The following is a 19,115-nucleotide window of genomic DNA, read 5'->3' as shown; positions in this document are numbered from 1 at the left end:
GTGATGGTGATGAACAGGTGTACAGTCTCTGAACCAGGTTGTTCATCATGGAAGAAGTTCTTCATTGAGAACTAAAGATCAGTCTGAAGGAACACTTTCCAGAGTTGGGCTGCTTGGTTTCTCTGTCAGAGAATACCAACCAGAACTACAGTAGGAGGTAGCATGACAAAGGGAGAGAGAAAGAGTGAAGGAAGGTAAAGAGGCGGATGGGTGCACTTGGGGATGGACCTCCCCTGGAGGAAGAATGCAGATGTAGATGGATGGATCCATTTCCATCAAGGGAGAGAATGGGTGATACCACTCCATTCTCTCAGGAGGGGGGTTGTACTCAAAATGCTCAATGTGCAAATTGAACTTTTCAGCCTGGTTTAACTTAGTTTTTTCTGATTATGTTTCCGATGATTCATGAAGCATCATACAGAGAAAATATACAAATGATAACATTGTAACTAACAATGTATGATGATAAAAAATGTTGTTTTTTTTATCTAGATTTCATAATATTCCACTTTATCATTTATAAGTATCTCTCCACATAGATAAATACGGTACATTTTCATACAGTATTACAAAGTCACAAACAGAGAGATCCTATTCAATTATGAATTATTCCATATGTCACAGGTGTTGCCTCCTGAGTAGTGAGTACAAAGCCCTCCCCTGCATAGAGAACGAGGGTCCTGTGTTGAGAAAGTGAGAGTGTGCAGGTTGTGGAGGGTGATGGTGGTGGGGGGTTCAGTCTAGGCAGTGTGAGCTGGGTGGAGCGAGGGGTGGGCAGGGCAGCCTTCTAAGCGTGTTAGGTGGGTGGCAGCATCAACACCCAGTACCAGAAGTCACAAACCTTTCTTGACTCTCTTCGGAGGAGTTACTGGGGTTACTGTTGTTACTGTCACTGGAGCTACCACTGTTACTGGAACTAATGGAGTCGTTACTGGACAAACCACATGGACACAGTTATCATGATAATACAGCAGCTCTATGGCAACCTAACACTGTTAACCATTGTGCAACAACCGCCTTGTCTACTTAGCATGGCCCTAATCACTTAGCTCCGTGTTACAAACACAGATAGGCAGGAGACATGAACCAGGAAAGGCTCTGCAGTCTGCACTCCCCCCAAAAATGTCCTAATCATTTCCATGAGCAGCAGCGCTGGCTATTTAATCCAATTTTGTCTGCAAATAAAACAACAGGATTTTCCCTCAGAGGGACGTAGGCAAAGATTTCCTGGCATGACGTGAGCGGTCCGCTGAGGTAATGGGAGTCAGGAGACTGTGTTGAGGGCCCTTTACCATCAGTGCACGGCTACAGTTTCAGCCTCGATCCTGATCTGTGTGCAAACAAGACAGCTATAGGCTATCTTTATGCAATAGGGCGATACGCAGCCAGTTAGTGAACATAGCCAAAATAGGATGACAGCGTAGTAAGAGTTCTATGGCTGGTTTCCTGGACCCAGATTTAGCCTAATCCTGGACTAAAAAGCATGCTCAATGATAGCCCAGAATCTCCAATGAAATAGATTTTTAGTCCAGCTCAGGACAAGGCTTAATCTATCCGTGTCTGGGAAGCCGGGCCATAAAGATTTAATTTAATCGAACATCTAATTATGATAGTTATCAAAGAACAGATCCGGATATGTTCGTATTAGATGACGGAGCAACATATGGAAAATAAACAGCTCTCGCACACCAACTAGTCCATAAAAGGTTTCTCGACCATGAGACCATTTAATTATGAGTTTTATTTCAGATTTTGGTCATTTCTAAAAGCACCTGTCGCGTTTTTTTCTTTTATTTAAAAAGAATTCTGCCTGACTCACATAGAAAGCTAAACTAGACCATAGACCGCTCAAACACAATATTGGGGAAATATGATTGAGCACAGGCTGTGCGCTTGATTGATAAATGAAGTTGCTTGTTCCAACACCACGGTCATTTTTATTACATTCACGCTGCACAGGTGATCAGATCTCACAACGCTTGGCAAATGTTAAACACCCCATTGATGTGATATAGTATAGTGATCTTCTGGAAGGTGCAGCCCGACCGCAATAAAGAAAACGTGGAACTCAACCAATGCCACAGCAGTGATGACAGTGAGTGTTATCTACTAAAAGAGTGGTACGCTTACCTGTAGTACTGAGAGCTGACGAGGTCGTTTGGACAACTGAAAACAGGCAAAAAGGGAGAGTGACACTACTGTTAGCACACTGAGTTTGAGGGAAACTAAGAGACGCTTTACTAAAGATGATTTGAAGCTCAGGTTCAAGTTTTCTGTTATGTTTCCATGAATTAAATCCTTCGGTCGTTAGTATATTCTGCCTGTTGATTTTCTCTTAACAGTCAAACCGGACATGTTGACATAAAATATACACGATATGACAAATAAGAAAGTGGACAGACAAAACTTACTGGCTTTGAGGCTGAAGGAGACGGAGACTGTGCCATGCTCGTTGGAGGCGTTGCAGTAGGCTGTGATGTCAGAGGTCACCTTGACGCTCACCACACTGAGAACCTCGTCCTCTGTCTCTCTTTGGGACAACTTCAGGACCTAGCACAAACAGGGAAATAAAGCACAGATAAGACCAGAAACCGAACAGCGGGTGTGTCCCAAATGTCATCCTATGGGCCCCGGGTCAAAAGTAGTGCACTACAATGGGAAAAGACGGTCATTTGGGACGAACAATAAACATTATTGACAAATGTAGAGATGTCAGTTAAGAAAGGAATGTTGAACGTGAGTTGCTTTGTCTATTAACATTGTTACAGGAAATGACCCAGGTAGCCAGGATTGGAACAGATCTGTGCATACATAGATCAAAAGCTAGTCAAACATTGTCTGTATGAGCTGACCCAGAGAAGCCCTCTTTTCCTGCTGGTCTGTCTGTCTGTCTGTCTACCTGTGATTTGTCAGAGGAGCTCCAGGTGATAACAGGGGTTGGGTATCCTCTAGCGTGGCAGCTCAGCTTCTGGGTCTTCTCTGGGCTCACCTCCTGGACTGGGTCTGCTGACTTCTTGATCTCTGGCCGTCCTGCATGGGAGAGGAGGAGGGTTAGTTGTGTGTGTGTGTGTATATGTGTGTGTGTGTTTGTGTTTGTGGGCTCACCCTGTACGAAGACACGTAAAGAGCCAGTGGTCTCCAGTCCTTCCAGTGAAGGCACCTTCACCACACACACGTACGTCCCCGCCATGTCAAACACAGCGTCCTTCAGGGTCAGTGTGTGGCCCTCTGCAACTTTTTTTCCTTTCTAGACACACACACACACACACACACACACACACACACACACAGACACGTCTAAATAAAATCAAACTTTATTTGTCACATGCGCAATGAAATAATTACTTACAAGCCCTTAACCAACAATTTAGCTCAAGAAATAAACTGAAGTAAATAAAAATAAAAAGTAACACAATAAAATAACAATAACGAGGCTATATACAGGGGGTACCGGTACCGAGTCAATGTGCGGGGGTACGGGTTAGTCGAGGTAATTTGTACATGTAGGTAGGGGTAACGTGACTATGCATATATAAAAAATAGCGAGTACCAGCAGTGTAAAAACAAATGGGGGGGTCAATGTACAATTGAAGTCGGAAGTTTACATAGAACTTAGCCAAAGACATTTAAACTCAGTTTTTCACAATTCCTGACATTTAATCAGAGTAAAAATGTCCTGTCCTAGGTCAGTTAGGATCACCACTTTATTTTAAGAATGTGAAATGTCAGAATAATAGTAGAGAGAATGATTTATTTCAGCTTTTATTACTTTCATCACATTCCCAGTAGGTCAGAAGTTTACATACTCGCAATTAGTATTTGGTAGCATTGCCTTTAAATTGTTTCACTTGGGTCAAACATGTCGGGTAGCCTTCCACAAGCTTCCCACAATAAGTTGGGTGAATTTTGGCCCATTCCTCCTGACAGAGCTGGTGTAACTGAGTCAGGTTTGTAGTCCTCCTTGCTCGCACACACTTTTTCCGTTCTGCCCACAGATTTTCTATAGGATTGAGGTCAGGACTTTGTGATGGCCACTCCAATACCTTGACTTTGTTGTCCTTAAGCCATTTGCCACAACTTTGGAAGTATGCTTGGGGTCATTGTCCATTTGGAAGACCCATTTGCTACCAAGCTTTAACTTCCTGACTGATATCTTCAATATATCCACATAATTTTCCTGCCTCATGATGCCATCTATTTTGTGAATTGCACCAGTCCCTCCTGCAGCAAAGCACCCCCACAACATGATGTTGCCACCCCGTGCTTCACGGTTGGGATGGTGTTCTTCGGCTTGCAAGCATCCCCATTTTTCCTCCAAACAAAACAATGGTCATTATGGCCAAACAGTTCTATTTTTGTTTCATCAGACCAGAGGACTTTTCTCCAAAAAGTACGATCTTTGTCCCAATGTGCAGTTGCAAATCGTGGTCTAGCAGAGAGAACAGTCTATGACTTGGGTGACTGGAGTCTATGACAATTTTTTGGGCATTCCTCTGACACCGCCTGGTATATAGGTCCTTCATGTCAGGAAGCTTGGTCCCAGTGATGTACTGGGCCGTACGCACTACCCTCTGTAGCGCCTTATGGTCAGATGCCGAGCAGTTGCCATTCCAGGCGTTGATGCAACCGGTCAGGATGTTCTCGATGGTGCAGCTGTAGAACTTTCTGAGGATCTGGGGACCCATGCCAAATCATTTCAGTCTCCTGGGGGGGAATAGGTGTTGTCGTGCCCTCTTCACGGCTGTCTTGGTGTGTTTGGACCATGGTAGCTCGTTGGTGATGTGGACACCAAGGAACTTGAAACTCTCGACCCGCTCCACAACAGCCCCGTCGATGTTAATGGGGGCCTGTTCGGCCCACCACAATCTGCTCTTTTGTCTTGCGCACATTGAGGGAGAGGTTGTTGTCCTGGCACCACACTGCCAGGTCTCTGACCTCCTCCCTATAGGCTGTCTCATCGTTGTCGGTAATCAGGCCTACCACTGTTGTGTCGTCAGCAAACTTAATGATGGTGTTGGAGTCGTGTTTGGCCACGCAGTCGTGGGTGAACAGGGAGTACAGGAGGGGACTAGGTGGGAAAGGGCAGTGTGGAGTGCGATTGAGATTGCGTCATCTATGGATCTGTTGGGGCGGTATGCAAATTGGAGTGGGTCTACGATATCCGGGATGATGCTGTTGATGTGAGCCATGACCAGCCTTTCAAAGCACTTCATGGTTACCGACGTGAGTGCTACAGGGCAGTAATAATTTAGGCAGGTTACCTTCGCTTCCTTGGGCACAGGGACTATGGTGCTGCTTGAAACATGTAGGTATTACAAACTCGGTCAGGGAGAGGTTGAAAATGTCAGTGAAGAAACTTGCCAGTTGGTCCGCGCATGCTCTGAGTACATGTCCTGGTAATCGGTCTGGCCTACGCGGCTTTGTGACTGTTGACCTGTTTAAAGGGCTTGCTCACATCGGCTACTAAGGGCGTTATCACACAGTCGTCCGGAACAGCTGGTGCTCTCCTGCATGCTTCAGTGTTGCTTGCCTCGAAGCGAGCATAAAAGACATTTAGATCATCTGGTACGCTCACGTCACTGGGCAGGTCGCAGCTGGATTTGCCTTTGTAGTCCGTAATAGTTTTCAAGTCCTGCCACATCTGACGAGCGTCAGAGTCGGTGTAGTAGGATTCAATCTTAATCCTGTATTGACTCTTTGCCTGTTTGATGGTTCGTAGCGGGATTTCTTATAAGCGTCCGAATTAGTGTCCCACTCCTTGAAAGCGGCAGCTCTAGCCTTTAGCTCGATGCGGATGTTGCCTGTAATCCATGGCTTCTGGTTGGGATATGTACGTACGGTCACGGTTGGGCGACGTCGTCAATGCACTTATTGATGAAGCCGATGACTGAGGTGGTATACTCCTCAATGCCATTGGATGAAGCACGGAACATATTCCAGTCTGTGCTAGCAAAACTGTCCTGTAGCATAGCATCTGCGTCATCTGACCACTTCCGTGTTGAGCAAGTCCCTGGTACTTCCTGCTTTAGTTTTTGCTTGTAAACAGGAATCAGGAGGATAGAATTGTGGTCAGATTTGCCAAATGGAGGGTAAGGGAGAGCTTTGTATGTGTCTCTGTGTGTGGAGTAAAGGTGGTCTAGAGTTTTTTTCCCTCTGGTTGCACATGTGACATGCTGGTAGAAATGAGGTAAAACGGATTTAAGTTTGCCTGCATTAAAGTCCCCAGCCACTAGGAGTGCTGCTTCTGGATGAGTATTTTCTTGTTTGCTTATGGCCTTATACAGCTGGTTGAGTGCGGTCATAGTGCCAGTATCGGTTTCTGGTGATAAATAGACGGTTACAAATAATATAGATGAGAACTCTCTTGGTAGATAGTGTGGTCTACAGCTTATCATAAGGTACTCTACCTCAGGCGAGCAATACCTTGAGACTTCTTTGATATTAGACATTGCGCACCAGCTGCTATTGACAAATAGACACACACCCCAGCCCCTCGTCTTACCAGACGTAGCTTCTCTGTCCTGCCGATGCATGGAAAATCCCACCAGCTCTATATTATCTGTGTCGTCGTTCAGCCACAACTCAGTGAAACATAAGATATTACAGTTTTTAATGTCCCGTTGGTAGGATAGTCTTGATCTTATATCATCCGTTTTGTTTTCCTATGATTGCACGTTAGCCAATTGAACGGATGGTAGTGGAGGTTTACTCACTCAAATTCTCAGAAGGCAGCCCGATCGCCGCCCCCTTTTTCTCTGTCTTCTTCACGCAAATTACGGGAATTTGCGTGAAGAAAGCAGTACATCCTTCGCGTCGGACTCGTTAAAGAAAAAATCTTTGTCCAGTTCGAGGTGAGTAATCGCTTTTCTGATGTCCAGAAGTTATTTTCGGTCATAAGAGACGGTAGCAGCAACATTATGTACAAAATAAGTTTAAAAAAACAAGTTACAATTAATGCGAAAAAATGAACAAAATAGCACAGTTGGTTAGGAGCCCGTAAAACGGCAGCCATCCCCTCCGGCGCCAATCAAGCACAGCTACACCTCTTTTAGGAGAGTCGAAAGACACAGGGAGATTCGAAAGACACAGGGAGATTCGAATGACACAGGGAGATTCGAAAGACACACAGAGATTCGAATGACACAGGGAGATTCGAAAGACACAGGGAGATTCGAAAGACCCAGGGAGATTCGAAAGACATACTTGAGACAGATATCAGGGGGTTGTGGGAGCTGTTTAGTTAGACATTATCGATCATTGTCGTCTGCTGAAAAAAACATGGCTTTCCTTTCTCTGCCATATCGTGGATTGAGTTACCTATCTAACAGAACACAACGGGAGTTATTTAATGGAAGCCCCTCTATCATAAACCAGCTAGAGTTTGGTATACGTCTAGATAGCTGTCTTTTGACCTACCACCAGTATTGAGTAAAGCCTGTGTGTCTATGTATGTTGATGACTCAACATTATACACATCAGCTACCACAGCAAGTGAAATCACTGCAACACTGAACCAAGAGCTGCAGTCAGTTCTAGAATGGGTGGCAAGTAATAAGCTAGTCCTAAATATATCAAAAACTAAAAGCTTTGTATTTGTGACCAAACATTAGCCTAAACCTAATATTGTAATGAATAATGTGGCAATTGAGCAAGTTAAGGATCTGCTTGGTGTAACCCTAGATTGTAAACTGACATGGTCACAACATATTGATGCAACGGTAGCTAAGATGGGAAGAGGTCTGTCCGTGATAAAGCATCGGTCTGATTTCTTGACATCACAATCAACAAAACAAGTCCTACAGGCCTTAGTTTTTATCACAGATGAACTACTGCACAGTTATATAGTCAATGCCACAAAGAAGAACATAGGCTAATTGACTGCATCACTACTTGTCTTTGTGAGAGGTATTGCCATGTTGAAAGTAGCTAATACACCGCTCTGACACCCATACATTCCCCACAAGACATGCCACCAGGGGTCTCTTCACAGTCCCAAAGTCCAGAACAGACTATGGGAAACGCACAGTACTACATATAGCCATGACTACATGGAACTCTCTTCCACATCAAGTAACTCAAGCAAGCAGTAAAATCTGATTTAAAAAATGTATAAAACAACACCTCATGGCACAACATGGAATGTGAAGAGACACACACACAAACAGACGCACACACGCATACACACACACACACACTCTAAAACACACTCTACACACAAACACACATTTTAATGTTGAGGTATTGTGTATTTTATATTGTACATTTGTATTAAGAGAGTAATAATGTAATAATATATTGGATGATTTACTGTTTAATTGAAGATGTAGGCTGTTGTTGTGTTTTGTTGTAAGGTAATTGATTTAATCCTGTGTTGACCCTAGGAAGAGTATGGGGATCCTAATAATTACTAAATATCAGCATAGCTCGATCGCCTCTAAAGATGAAATATACAGTAACATAGTCTAATATAACTGTGTAGGAGTATAGCGTTTGACTCAGTGGGCTACTGTAATTTACCTTGAACCATACAGTGTGTGTGGGCAGGGAGGACAGAGCATTGCATGTGGCCATCAGCTCCTCTCCCTGGGCCATGACATGGGTGTCTTTGGGAATCAACACAGCCGGGTCCAGATCTATGGACACACAACATCCAATGTTATGAACACTGCTACATATACAGTAGGCCAATGTTAGTAACCAGATCAAAGGGGCAATGGTATACATTGTTCACATTCAGTTTCACATTCGCGACCCACAGTTTGAGGACCAGTGCACTACATTACACTACATTTCACTACTACTGCAATAATTAGGCCAGGAGTTTTTCCGGAGCCAGGGAATAATTCCTGGTGCTACTAATAAGACCACAAAGAGGGCCCTAAGTTTTTCCCGGTCATGTCACAACTCCTGGTGCTACTAACAATGACTAACGTCCCAGAAATGTCCGGGAAGTACAGGACAGTTGCACCAGAGTAATGTCTCACTCACAGTCGACGAAGAGCTCTGTTTGCCCTAGGGTTTCTTCATACGTGTCCAGGTCCAGTGCTGTACACGTGATGTTGCCGTTGCTTTGCCGCGTCACGTCTTTCAGGACCAATACGTTCGGCTCAGATTTCAGCTCCTCCTAAAGAGAGACAGTGGCATTTATAACATACATCAACAGTGTTGTGTATGACCAAAGACACACACACACACACACACACACACACACACACACACACACACACACACACACACACACACACACACACACACACACACACACACACACACACACACACACACACACACACACACACACACACACACACGAATGTATATGGTTCTGATTATAGTTGGAGACACAGGACACATTTTATTTAACATTTTTACAAGGGACTAGGAGATAGGCAAGGGTTTCTTACCATATTGTGCATGAATGTAAAGGGTGGTTGAGGATTCCCATCGGCACGGCAATGAACCTCAACTGTGTCTCCTTCTTTGACACTACCCTTTGGTGACTCCACCCACACATCAAGAGAAGTGGTTGGATCTGCAGAGATGTTACATCCTTTGATTTAACCTTCCTTTATCCAGGCAAGTCAACAAGATTCTAATTCTCGTTCACAAATATGACCTGGAAAGTGGCAAGTATGGCCACGTAAAGTACAGGACAAGAGAAACTAGACAGAAACATGTGGCGACAGCACAAACAATCAGAAAATAAAAACGTTGCACTGTAGCATAGTTACTTGTATTTATGATTCATGCTTCTCGTTGAGACTGAACACGATTTGAGATGGCACTGTACTTGTGTACATCTGTGACTGTGCATGTGTATAGTTTTCTACTGTCTCCATATGAGGGGGGACACATTAAGAGGGTGCACAGTAGACTCACAGTAGACAGTAATGTTGATCTTGTTGCTTTCAGTCATCTTGGTTCCACCAGGGACGAGGTAGCTGACTTCGCAGTAGAAGAACGAATCCTTGTCTTCCTTGACCACATTCAGGTGAAGGTCACTCTGGACAGTGTACAGACCACTGGACACCTTGGTGACCAGGGTCACCACACTGACCTCTGTGAGACATGCAGCACATATGGAAAACAGAGAACATGAGTTACTGTAGAAGTGTAGCTGCTTGCACATGTTGATGTATCCCCAATGGCCAGGTTGGGGAGAGAATACACGGGGTGGTTTACTATCATTTACTTTTGTTTTCTATTTTTTCTATTTTCCACAGCCACATCTCATATTCAGGCACATGAAACAGACACCTATTTTTCCAACAGGCATGATCTGTGTCATGCTAATCACTGATCATTGTTCTTCAATTTCACTGTCAAATTCCTGACTGGCGTCAATCTGCTTTTCATCTTTGATAACCCCAAAAAATATGCTTGTTATTCCTTGTGAGATCCGAGGCATGTTTACAACATTCTAAACGTGTTTAGTATTGTCACGTTGCCAGCACAAAAAGCAGGAAGAGCATGAAGCAGATGTGGAATTGATAGCTGTTATCATCAACTCTGTTTCACATAGCGTAGATACTAATGTGTCTATGGACACTGTGGTCCAAGCCTTAGTAGTACTCACCGCCTGGCGTGTTCTGCAGTGAGCTCTGGTCACGGTACCAAGTGATGTTGGGCCTGGGGTAGCCGTTCTTAGCCTCACAGCTCCCCATCTGTGGAGAAAAATGACGTTACACGGTCAGTGTAAACCCTTTTCTCCTGAAAACCATGTGCTCGATTTCGGGGATAAAAAGCTCAATGTTTTTTTTGTTTTTTTTACCATAAAACCGACATACTTTGCATTTTGCTAAATGTCAGTGTTACAAGCCCTCAAAAGTTTACAGGCCCTTACCTTATCCCCATGCTATAACCTGAAGTCCTCACTGTCTATCGCTAACAATGTGGTTATTGTTTGTTCGTTTTTACCTTTGATGGGTTCTCATTGCTGACAGAGATCCCAGATTCCTCCCCTGTGATGATTGGACGATCAGGTGACGCTAGAGAGGAACAATGGATGACATCAAATAGAGAGCAATAGCTAGAATACTGAGGATTTATAAGCATGCCACATGCTTTTTAGTCCAGGACTAGGCTAAATCTGGGTCCAGGAAACTGGCCCTAGGAATGGGTGCATCACACTCTTACCGAACACCCTGAGCATAGTGCGTCCCTCTTTGCTACCGACTGACATCCCGTTGACGTGGCAGATGAACTCTAGCTCATCCTCCAGCTTCACGTCCCTGATGGTCAGCACCACCTCGCTGCTATTCCCCATCCCGTTCACACTGATCTTGTCTGTGAACTGCCCGCCCCGGTCGACTACCTGCATGGTGCTGTTTCCGTAGTAGATCCTCAAGCGGACATTGGTCTTTGTGATCTACGATCCAAGTCGAAGATCATTGTCAAAGTCAATTGGAAAACAGGGCAGAGACAGAGGGATGAATCCTTGAGATCCATGGGTGTTTACATGGGCACAAGTAAATACTTGTGCCCATGTAAATCTCCCATTTACATCAATGTTAGCTGATGAATAAATGTACAGATGTAGGTTAGGAATCAGCCCAGAGAGCTAAGAGAGCATGTGTTAATTTGTGAAACAGGGATCTGAGATGGAAGGGATGTGTTAGCCTGGTTGTCAGATCTGTTGGTCCTTTAGCCAACTGCTAACAGAGTTAGCTAAAGCACTAACAAATTTTGCAACCAGGCTAATGTGCGTGTGTGTGCACACGTGTGTCCATGTTCATGTGTTTGTGTGTGGGACTACTCACCATGTACCACTGGATAATGACGTTGTCGGGGCTGTCTGAGACCGTGAACATGCATGTGATCTGGGCCGTGTCCCCCAGAAACACCTCCACTCTGTCCTCCATGTTCACCTGCACCTTGGCCCAGGCTGCTGTAGAGACACAGAGAAACAAGCCACATGTTTGAGATCATTTACAGCAGGCAGAGTGTGCAGAATCAGTCACGTTTAAAGACCCTTTTCACGATGATGTGAAGGTTTGTAGTTTTGATCATATTTAGTAATCATTTCTGTACCAACATTAAAGATGGAATCCGCAGTAGGGGGAAACAGCACCGATGGCCGCCCCACCACCGCCTTCTATCAATGAAAAAACGGTGTTTGTTGTTTGCAGTAACTTCTTTGTTGTTGCAATATCACAAACGGACATTGCTATTTCACCATTAACACACACACACACACACACACACACACACACACACACACACACACACACACACACACAGACACGCATTGCACAATCACACACACACACATCTGCCTGGCCTGAAAAAAAGCAACAAAAAGCTCATGATGGTCAAAGAAAAAAGAAGCAATGACAGGAATTCTGGAAGCCCACCCATGTCCATATTAATGTTCTGCATTCCAGTGTGTCACCGTTTAGGAGGGAAGAAAGACTCAATTTACAGACAGCATAGTGAGCCAGTGTTCGGCTCTCTCACAGAGGAATGAGTGGTTTTTCCCTCCAAGCGTGTCTAGGACGACACACAGGCCATAAGGGCCATTGTGCACTTTACACACAATATGAAAGCAGACTCCTTCCTATAGCCTCTAGGTTGGCAATGACCACTTGCTGTGCCTATAGACTTTTCTGGCCAGATCCAGCGTTAATTAGCCACTTTCAGTAGCATGCTGTGAGTTAAGAGTTAAGAAAGATGGCAACTCAATCACGTGTGGTTTGTTGATGTGGACATTGTGTGTGTGTGTGTGTGTGTGGGGGGGGGGGGGGGGGGGGGACAGTGTGTCATTGGATGCATGGTCTACGTACATGTACTGTATGTACGTGTGCGTGTCTTCCTTTTCACTTGAACAGGTGAGACCGTTCACACGGAGGGCACATTAATACTCACTGAGCAAGTTTGACCTCAACAACACAGTGACAGCCAGGTTATTATCTCTCCGCCATGTCCTGCACCAGCAGTAAACCCACAACACACACACACCAGAGGCTAATGGAGGAAGAAGGATGTTGTCTTATTACAGTGATTCAATTAGGTATCCCCACAAAAACATTTCCTGTGCATTAGCAACGTAACAACAGGCCAATGCTGACTCACTCTGAACAGGCTTGTGTTGGACTGAAATAGGTGCTGGTACTCATTTTATATTAAGGCGCAGGGGGGGGGGGGGAGGAGGTCTACACATTGGCCTCCGTATTTACAAGATCTACAGTACCATTCAAAAGTTTGGACGCTCCTACTCATCCCAGGGTTTTTCTTTATTTCTACTATTTTCTACATTGTAGAATAATAGTGAAGACATCAAAACTATGAAATAAAACATATGTAGTAACCAAAAAAATTACCACATGGTATAGCATTATCTTGCAAAGAAACAAAATGCTTGATACCAGCAGTTGAAAACATCCTTTCATCATTATGACATGAAATGCTTTGCAGGTTTTTTAAATGTGATAACCTAGTAGACTAGACTGGACACATTAAGAATGTCTTAAAAAGGGTTTCAGTGAAAATACGTGGCTTCAAACACAGCATTGTTCCCTGCAGTCAGACTCTAGCTGGAGGCAGTTGTCTGCATACCTAAGAATCAACCACCTTGAACATCATAATTGAGTCTAATTACGACAAACGAGTCTTCAGACACGTCTGGAGCGGGCTGACAACTCTGGTCATTTCTAGGTGTTGACATGCTCTCTGACAGAAGACGAGAGATTAAAAGAGTTGTCATTACAGTGCACTAGCAATGGAGTCACTGTTGATAGTTCAAGTGAGGAACCGGAAGTGTTCCAGCTGTCCATGCTCAATCAGTGGGCTTGCCAACAAAGCGTGGCATAATTACACCAGGTAACAGAAACAAGCATTTTCAGGTTAACTCTTCATTATTGTTACTGCTTTCAAAGACATGTAAAGGCGGAGCCCTCTTTTTCAGGCCATATTATATCAAATATTTTGCATATCTGCACACCGGACTTTGATGTATTTGTAGACGTAACTCCTGCCTGCAAACACCTAGTGCTGGGCGATTATCTGAAATGTAGGTTATTTCTCGGTTTTTAAACAACTAATTGATGACATAAGTTCAATTATTTGAATTCCAGTTGGCTCGGGTTTTTTCTGTAACCGCAATGCGCACATCGTACAGTTTCTCTAGAGATAAATCACATCCAACCTATAGTCCGGAGTTGTAGTTTCCAACATGCCAATATTCTACATAGTTTAGCGCATAAAACGTGGCAATTAACAACAATGACCATAATCCATTGCGCATCATTTGTCGGTCTGTGTATATATCTTTTTTGGGTGTGATTTTGTCAGACAGCATAGGCATCAGCTCTATAGAGATGAGATGATGACTTGGAATGAAACAATAGTCATCAAACCTAAGAATCCCCAGTTTACAATTGGCTCATTCATCCCCCTCCTCTCCCCTGTAACTATTCCCCAGGTCGTTGCTGTAAATGAGAACGTGTTCTCAGTCAACTTACCTGGTAAAATAACAGATAATTAAAATAAAACATAAAACAAAGATACACAACTGAAATGTTTAATAAAGTAAAGTGAATAAATGAGGGTTAATAAGTAATAAGCTGTAATGGGTAGTCACTACCATCATGGGACTTGTATTAATTGTTGTATTATTTGTTGTGCGTTTAATGTTTACACCATGACAATGTTCCCCTCTTTCTCTCTCTCTCTCTCTCTCTGGCCCAGCTGAACCCAATCAGCCCACCAGCTGCTCTACACATACACACTCAAACACACACGAAAGCACACACACACACGAAAGCACCCACATACGCATATGCAAGCACCCACACATCCCCACAAACAATACGCACGCACGCTCGTGCGCACGGTCATGTCCGAATACCCATTCTAGCGTACTACGTACAAACGGCATACTCATTTCGGCGTTCACTCGTCTTTTCCAAGTCACGTGTTTGACAACAGCTGATAATTGACGCGCTGTACTTAAATGAACTATGGCGGGAGTCAACGCAATCACGCACTAGATCATGCATTCGGAGTAATATTTTCGAGATTTCACATACTATAAAGCTTTCTTTTTTTTTCTTCCCCTAACCTGCAAGTGCAAAAAAGCAGAAGCCACAGACAGGTTGATGAGACACAGCACTGGCTTTTCAAAGCCTGGAATGTGTTTGACTCAAAGGTATGCATGGAGAGACACGCCCTACCCGCCTCCCTCCCTCTGTCTGTCTGTCTAGCTAGCCTGGCTTTAGGGGAGCAGGTATGGGGCACTCACACCACCTCTTATCTCTTCATATACTGTATCTCCCCATCTAATCCGCTTCAAGGTCTCACCTTTCAACTAGCATTGGACCTTGACAGGATATCTGGGTTTCAACCACACTAGCCAAAGACCTGCATTGTTAATTACATACCATCAGAGTCTCAGCAGTCATCTTTGGGATTCAATTAATGTTGCCACTGAGGTTAATGCTGATTTTAAATCAATTATTATGGAGGATGTCCTTGTGATTTCCTAACTGAGAGACCTGTCATCTGACGAGACTGCTCATCCCTATCATCTGTCTTGGGGGGGGCTATGGAGTGGTACAAATCCCTGTGAGGAGGAGGGTGTGGCGGTGGATTCAGATCTGTGCTGATGTGGCCGATGTGAAATGGCTAGCTAGTTAGCGGTGGTGCGCGCTAATAGTGTTTCAATCGGCGACGTCACTCGCTCTGAGACCTAGAAGTAGTTGTTCCCCTTGCTCTGCAAGGTCCGCGGCTTTTGTGGCGCGAAGGGTAACGATGCTTCGTGAGTGACTGTGGTTGATGTGTGCAGAGGGTCCCTGGTTCGCGCCCGGGTCTGGGCGAGAGGGACGGAAGCTATACTGTTACACTGAGACTCCCCAAACAACCACCCTCCACCCCTAAATAAAGCTTCACCTTACCAATCGAACGTGAAACATTCAACTTAAGCAAGTTTATGCTCTGGGGGCCCGTGAACTTGACCTGAAGACATGATTCCACCAGTAAACAGACTACACACGTTAAAGGCAACCTGCCAGATTTACAGCATTTGAGATCGACACACATCTACACACACACACCACATTATAGTACATATATACACGGTAAGGAATCTTTCTGCACATCCATTGGAGAGTCATTCTTCCCATGACTTTACGTCTGTTTATGTTTCAATAAGTGATTGAGTATTACTCTCTCGAGGCAGTTGTGAAGAGAATCATTTGTATTTGAAAACTCTTCATATAAACTGCATATAGTACCACAATTTTTTTATATATATAATGCCTACAATGTATTTCATCTACTCTGATTGATCTTCCAGTCAGGTGAGTGTGTCTCTGTGTAGCTGTAAAGTCTGGCACGCTAGATGAATCTATTCTAAACAAGACTAGGGCTACATCTAAATATTCTTTATAATATTTAGATATAAGCTGTGGATTCTCCCCACTAAAAATAAATCCATTCTTTATTTATAGTGGACTTTACCCTGGTCTTCGGTAAACTGAAATTTCACAAAGCTAAAAAGATTAGTTAGGATGAACAGTACAGTTTAGGAACCAGGAGGACAGAAAGCAGCTATTCCATGCTTTCTCATCATTTTCCCCATAGATGTTTGTTATAGAATTTGATCACTGCACGATACAGTGCATTTGGAAAGTCTTCAGACCTCTTCACTTTGTCCACATTTTGTTACTTTACAGCCTTAAACAGAAACAGGATGCACCTAAGCTCAATTTCGAGTCTCATAGCAAAGGGTCTGAATACTTAAGTAAATAAGGCATTTTAAAAAATATATTTCAATCATTTCTAAAAAACTGATTTTGCTTTGTCATTATGGGGTATTGTGTGTCGATTGATGAGGATTTTTATTTATTTAATCCATTTTTAGGATAAGGCTGTAACATAACAGAATGTGGAAAAGTGAAGGGGTCTGAATACTTTCCGAATGCACTGTATATGTTTCCATACATACTCATATACTCCACTCATTGTTCATAATGACAGTTCAATGACATCTCTGTCACCTCTAAGAATAACAATACCATATCATGTGTGTTTGCTTACACGATACGGTAGACACTGTACAATGCGTTGACCCCCTAAGCGTCATAAATAGACCCCCTACTTTAGTGCCGTGCCAGTGTTCGTGAGAACCTAGGAACAACATGGCTGGGTTTGTTTGGCCTGTCTGGCTCTAGACTAGGAGAGAGTTGGCACTGGACTTGGCATTGAGAGTTGGCACAGAGTGGTGCTGTAGCCTAGATTCTTACATTTAGGGGTAATCCTTCAACAGGAGAAATATACTGGATGGCAAGCGGTGGAGTAACCTCCTGAGAGGGCAACAAAGTTCAAGACCGTGTCAACCCAACACAGAACTGCCTTCTTGTACCACTAGTTTCCCTTGTTACCTAGAGGTCTTAAAATCCTTAAGAGAGTAGGTCTCTCTCAGAGGCATTCCCAAAGATGCAAATATGAGGACCTTGTCAAGAGCTCGTCAATAAAATTAGTTCTGCTGCTGTACCCTCTGTCTGTTCTAACAGGCACCAAAGAAAGAGCTCCCCTTTAATCATCAGAACCATCAAATGCTCTTTTATCTGTCAAAAACACTGATCCTCACAGGTTACGCTGCGCAGGCGTACAATTCGCAATCAGTCAAGCATGTCTGCATACACAGAACATGTTAAAAGTCAAATCATCAAATATGCTTTGGGACTAGACCTTCAAAGAGAATGGAAAAGTGATCACAGGTGTGCATACTTCAGAGCGAATGAGAAGAGGCCCCCTTATGAAGCATCAGACACTAGGACTCTGGCCGTCCCCTAATTATTGCCTGGCTCATTAACTTTCAATATCCTCTTTTGGGAGTATGTTTTATTAGGCGCAGAGTGAAGTTGCCCCCTAGACACCGGTCTTGAGTCAATTTGGGATTTTTCCCACTAATTGGTAAGATTAGGTAGGATTGGGGGAGGGGTAGCTGATCCTTGGGCAGGACCGAGTTTGGAAAACCCTGCTATCGGGAACTTAAAAACACACACATACTGTATATCGTTGGCACTGGGGCGAAGAACAACAACCCACATTTCACTGGTGGGATGACTGCATGGGCTCCCTTTGATACATATGCAGTACCGTATAACATGCTACTTTTATTGTAAAAAAAACAAACAAAATAAATCAGCACCGGTGCACGAAATGCACGTTCACATTACGTTACTGTAGATTGTGACATATCAAAACTGAACTACCACGTGAACAATTATTGTCATGGCAGTAGTTCTGTAAATGTCTGTCCTTTGCATTAAATTCCGAACAACTTAGAACAAAAGTGTTAAATGATGTGTTCAACAATAGAGTAGCCCCTGTCTGAATAGGAATGGCGAACAGGCAAAGCCCTTGGCCTTGGGCGTAATGCACTCAATATAAAGGACCATGAATAAGACATGTTTTCTCACCAAACTTGGTATTTGATACACAGTGTCTACAGAATAAACACCGGCAGAAACCTTTAAGGAATAAAAACATTACAGAGAGACACAGAGATCACAGAACTGTTTTTCTATGCCATCACAGTAACATTGGGTATATTCTGAAATCTCTCGAGACCTAATAACAATGTGTACTGGTCCCAATTCCAGCCATCATTTAATGACACTGTGCTAGCTACGGTAGTGGCGTAACCTTGGGATAGAGCTGGTGTTATGGCGGAGCTTCAACTCACCACACCTGCTATGGTTCCAACTTCACTGTGCTGTGGTTAGCTGCTAGCCATTAAGCTTTAGAAAGGCTAACTCCAACTTCACTGTGCTGAGTTAGCTGCTAGCCAGTTAGCATTAGAAAGGCTAACTCCAACTTCACTGTGCTGAGTTAGCTGCTAGCCAGTTAGCATTAGAAAGGCTAACTCCAACTTCACTGTGCTGAGTTAGCTGCTAGCCAGTTAGCATTAGTAAGGCTAACTCCAACTTCACTGCGCTGAGTTAGCTACAGTAGCTATCTTGCGCTGCAAGAAGCTGTGACTCAGCTGATACGTTACATGCTGAGAGATAGTACTGACATGGGCAGCTACAATAGGCACATTTCCGTGCCAAAATTCAAGACAACATCCAGATGGACCAATAGAAGAGGTGATTTTAGGAACAGGTGTGCTG

The 19,115-nt window shown here is 43.8% G+C and overlaps 1 protein-coding gene across 4 annotated transcripts in view; it reads right to left on the bottom strand.

Moving 5' to 3' along the window:
- Positions 1-19,115, bottom strand: part of LOC120018424 (cell surface glycoprotein MUC18-like) — a 42,348-nt gene that overhangs the window by 2,966 nt on the left and 20,267 nt on the right. For 2 of the 4 annotated variants that reach the window (XM_038961618.1, XM_038961616.1), the window contains exons 2-14: positions 11,760-11,887; positions 11,137-11,368; positions 10,918-10,988; positions 10,577-10,664; positions 9,880-10,059; positions 9,405-9,532; positions 8,989-9,124; positions 8,518-8,633; positions 3,106-3,247; positions 2,900-3,030; positions 2,412-2,550; positions 2,131-2,166; positions 842-931 (exon numbers count right to left, since the gene is read on the bottom strand). In XM_038961618.1, the coding sequence (XP_038817546.1) occupies positions 842-931; positions 2,131-2,166; positions 2,412-2,550; positions 2,900-3,030; positions 3,106-3,247; positions 8,518-8,633; positions 8,989-9,124; positions 9,405-9,532; positions 9,880-10,059; positions 10,577-10,664; positions 10,918-10,988; positions 11,137-11,368; positions 11,760-11,887 (1,617 nt within the window). The remainder of the gene's footprint in view (positions 1-841; positions 932-2,130; positions 2,167-2,411; positions 2,551-2,899; positions 3,031-3,105; positions 3,248-8,517; positions 8,634-8,988; positions 9,125-9,404; positions 9,533-9,879; positions 10,060-10,576; positions 10,665-10,917; positions 10,989-11,136; positions 11,369-11,759; positions 11,888-19,115) is intronic. The other 2 variants (XM_038961617.1, XM_038961619.1) reach the window with 2 other exon arrangements.

The sequence above is a fragment of the Salvelinus namaycush genome, chromosome 23 (genome assembly GCF_016432855.1).
Source record: "Salvelinus namaycush isolate Seneca chromosome 23, SaNama_1.0, whole genome shotgun sequence".
Classification (NCBI taxonomy): domain Eukaryota; kingdom Metazoa; phylum Chordata; class Actinopteri; order Salmoniformes; family Salmonidae; genus Salvelinus; species Salvelinus namaycush.
The sequence above is the reverse complement of the archived record's forward strand: the minus strand, read 5'-3'. Positions and strand labels throughout refer to the sequence as shown.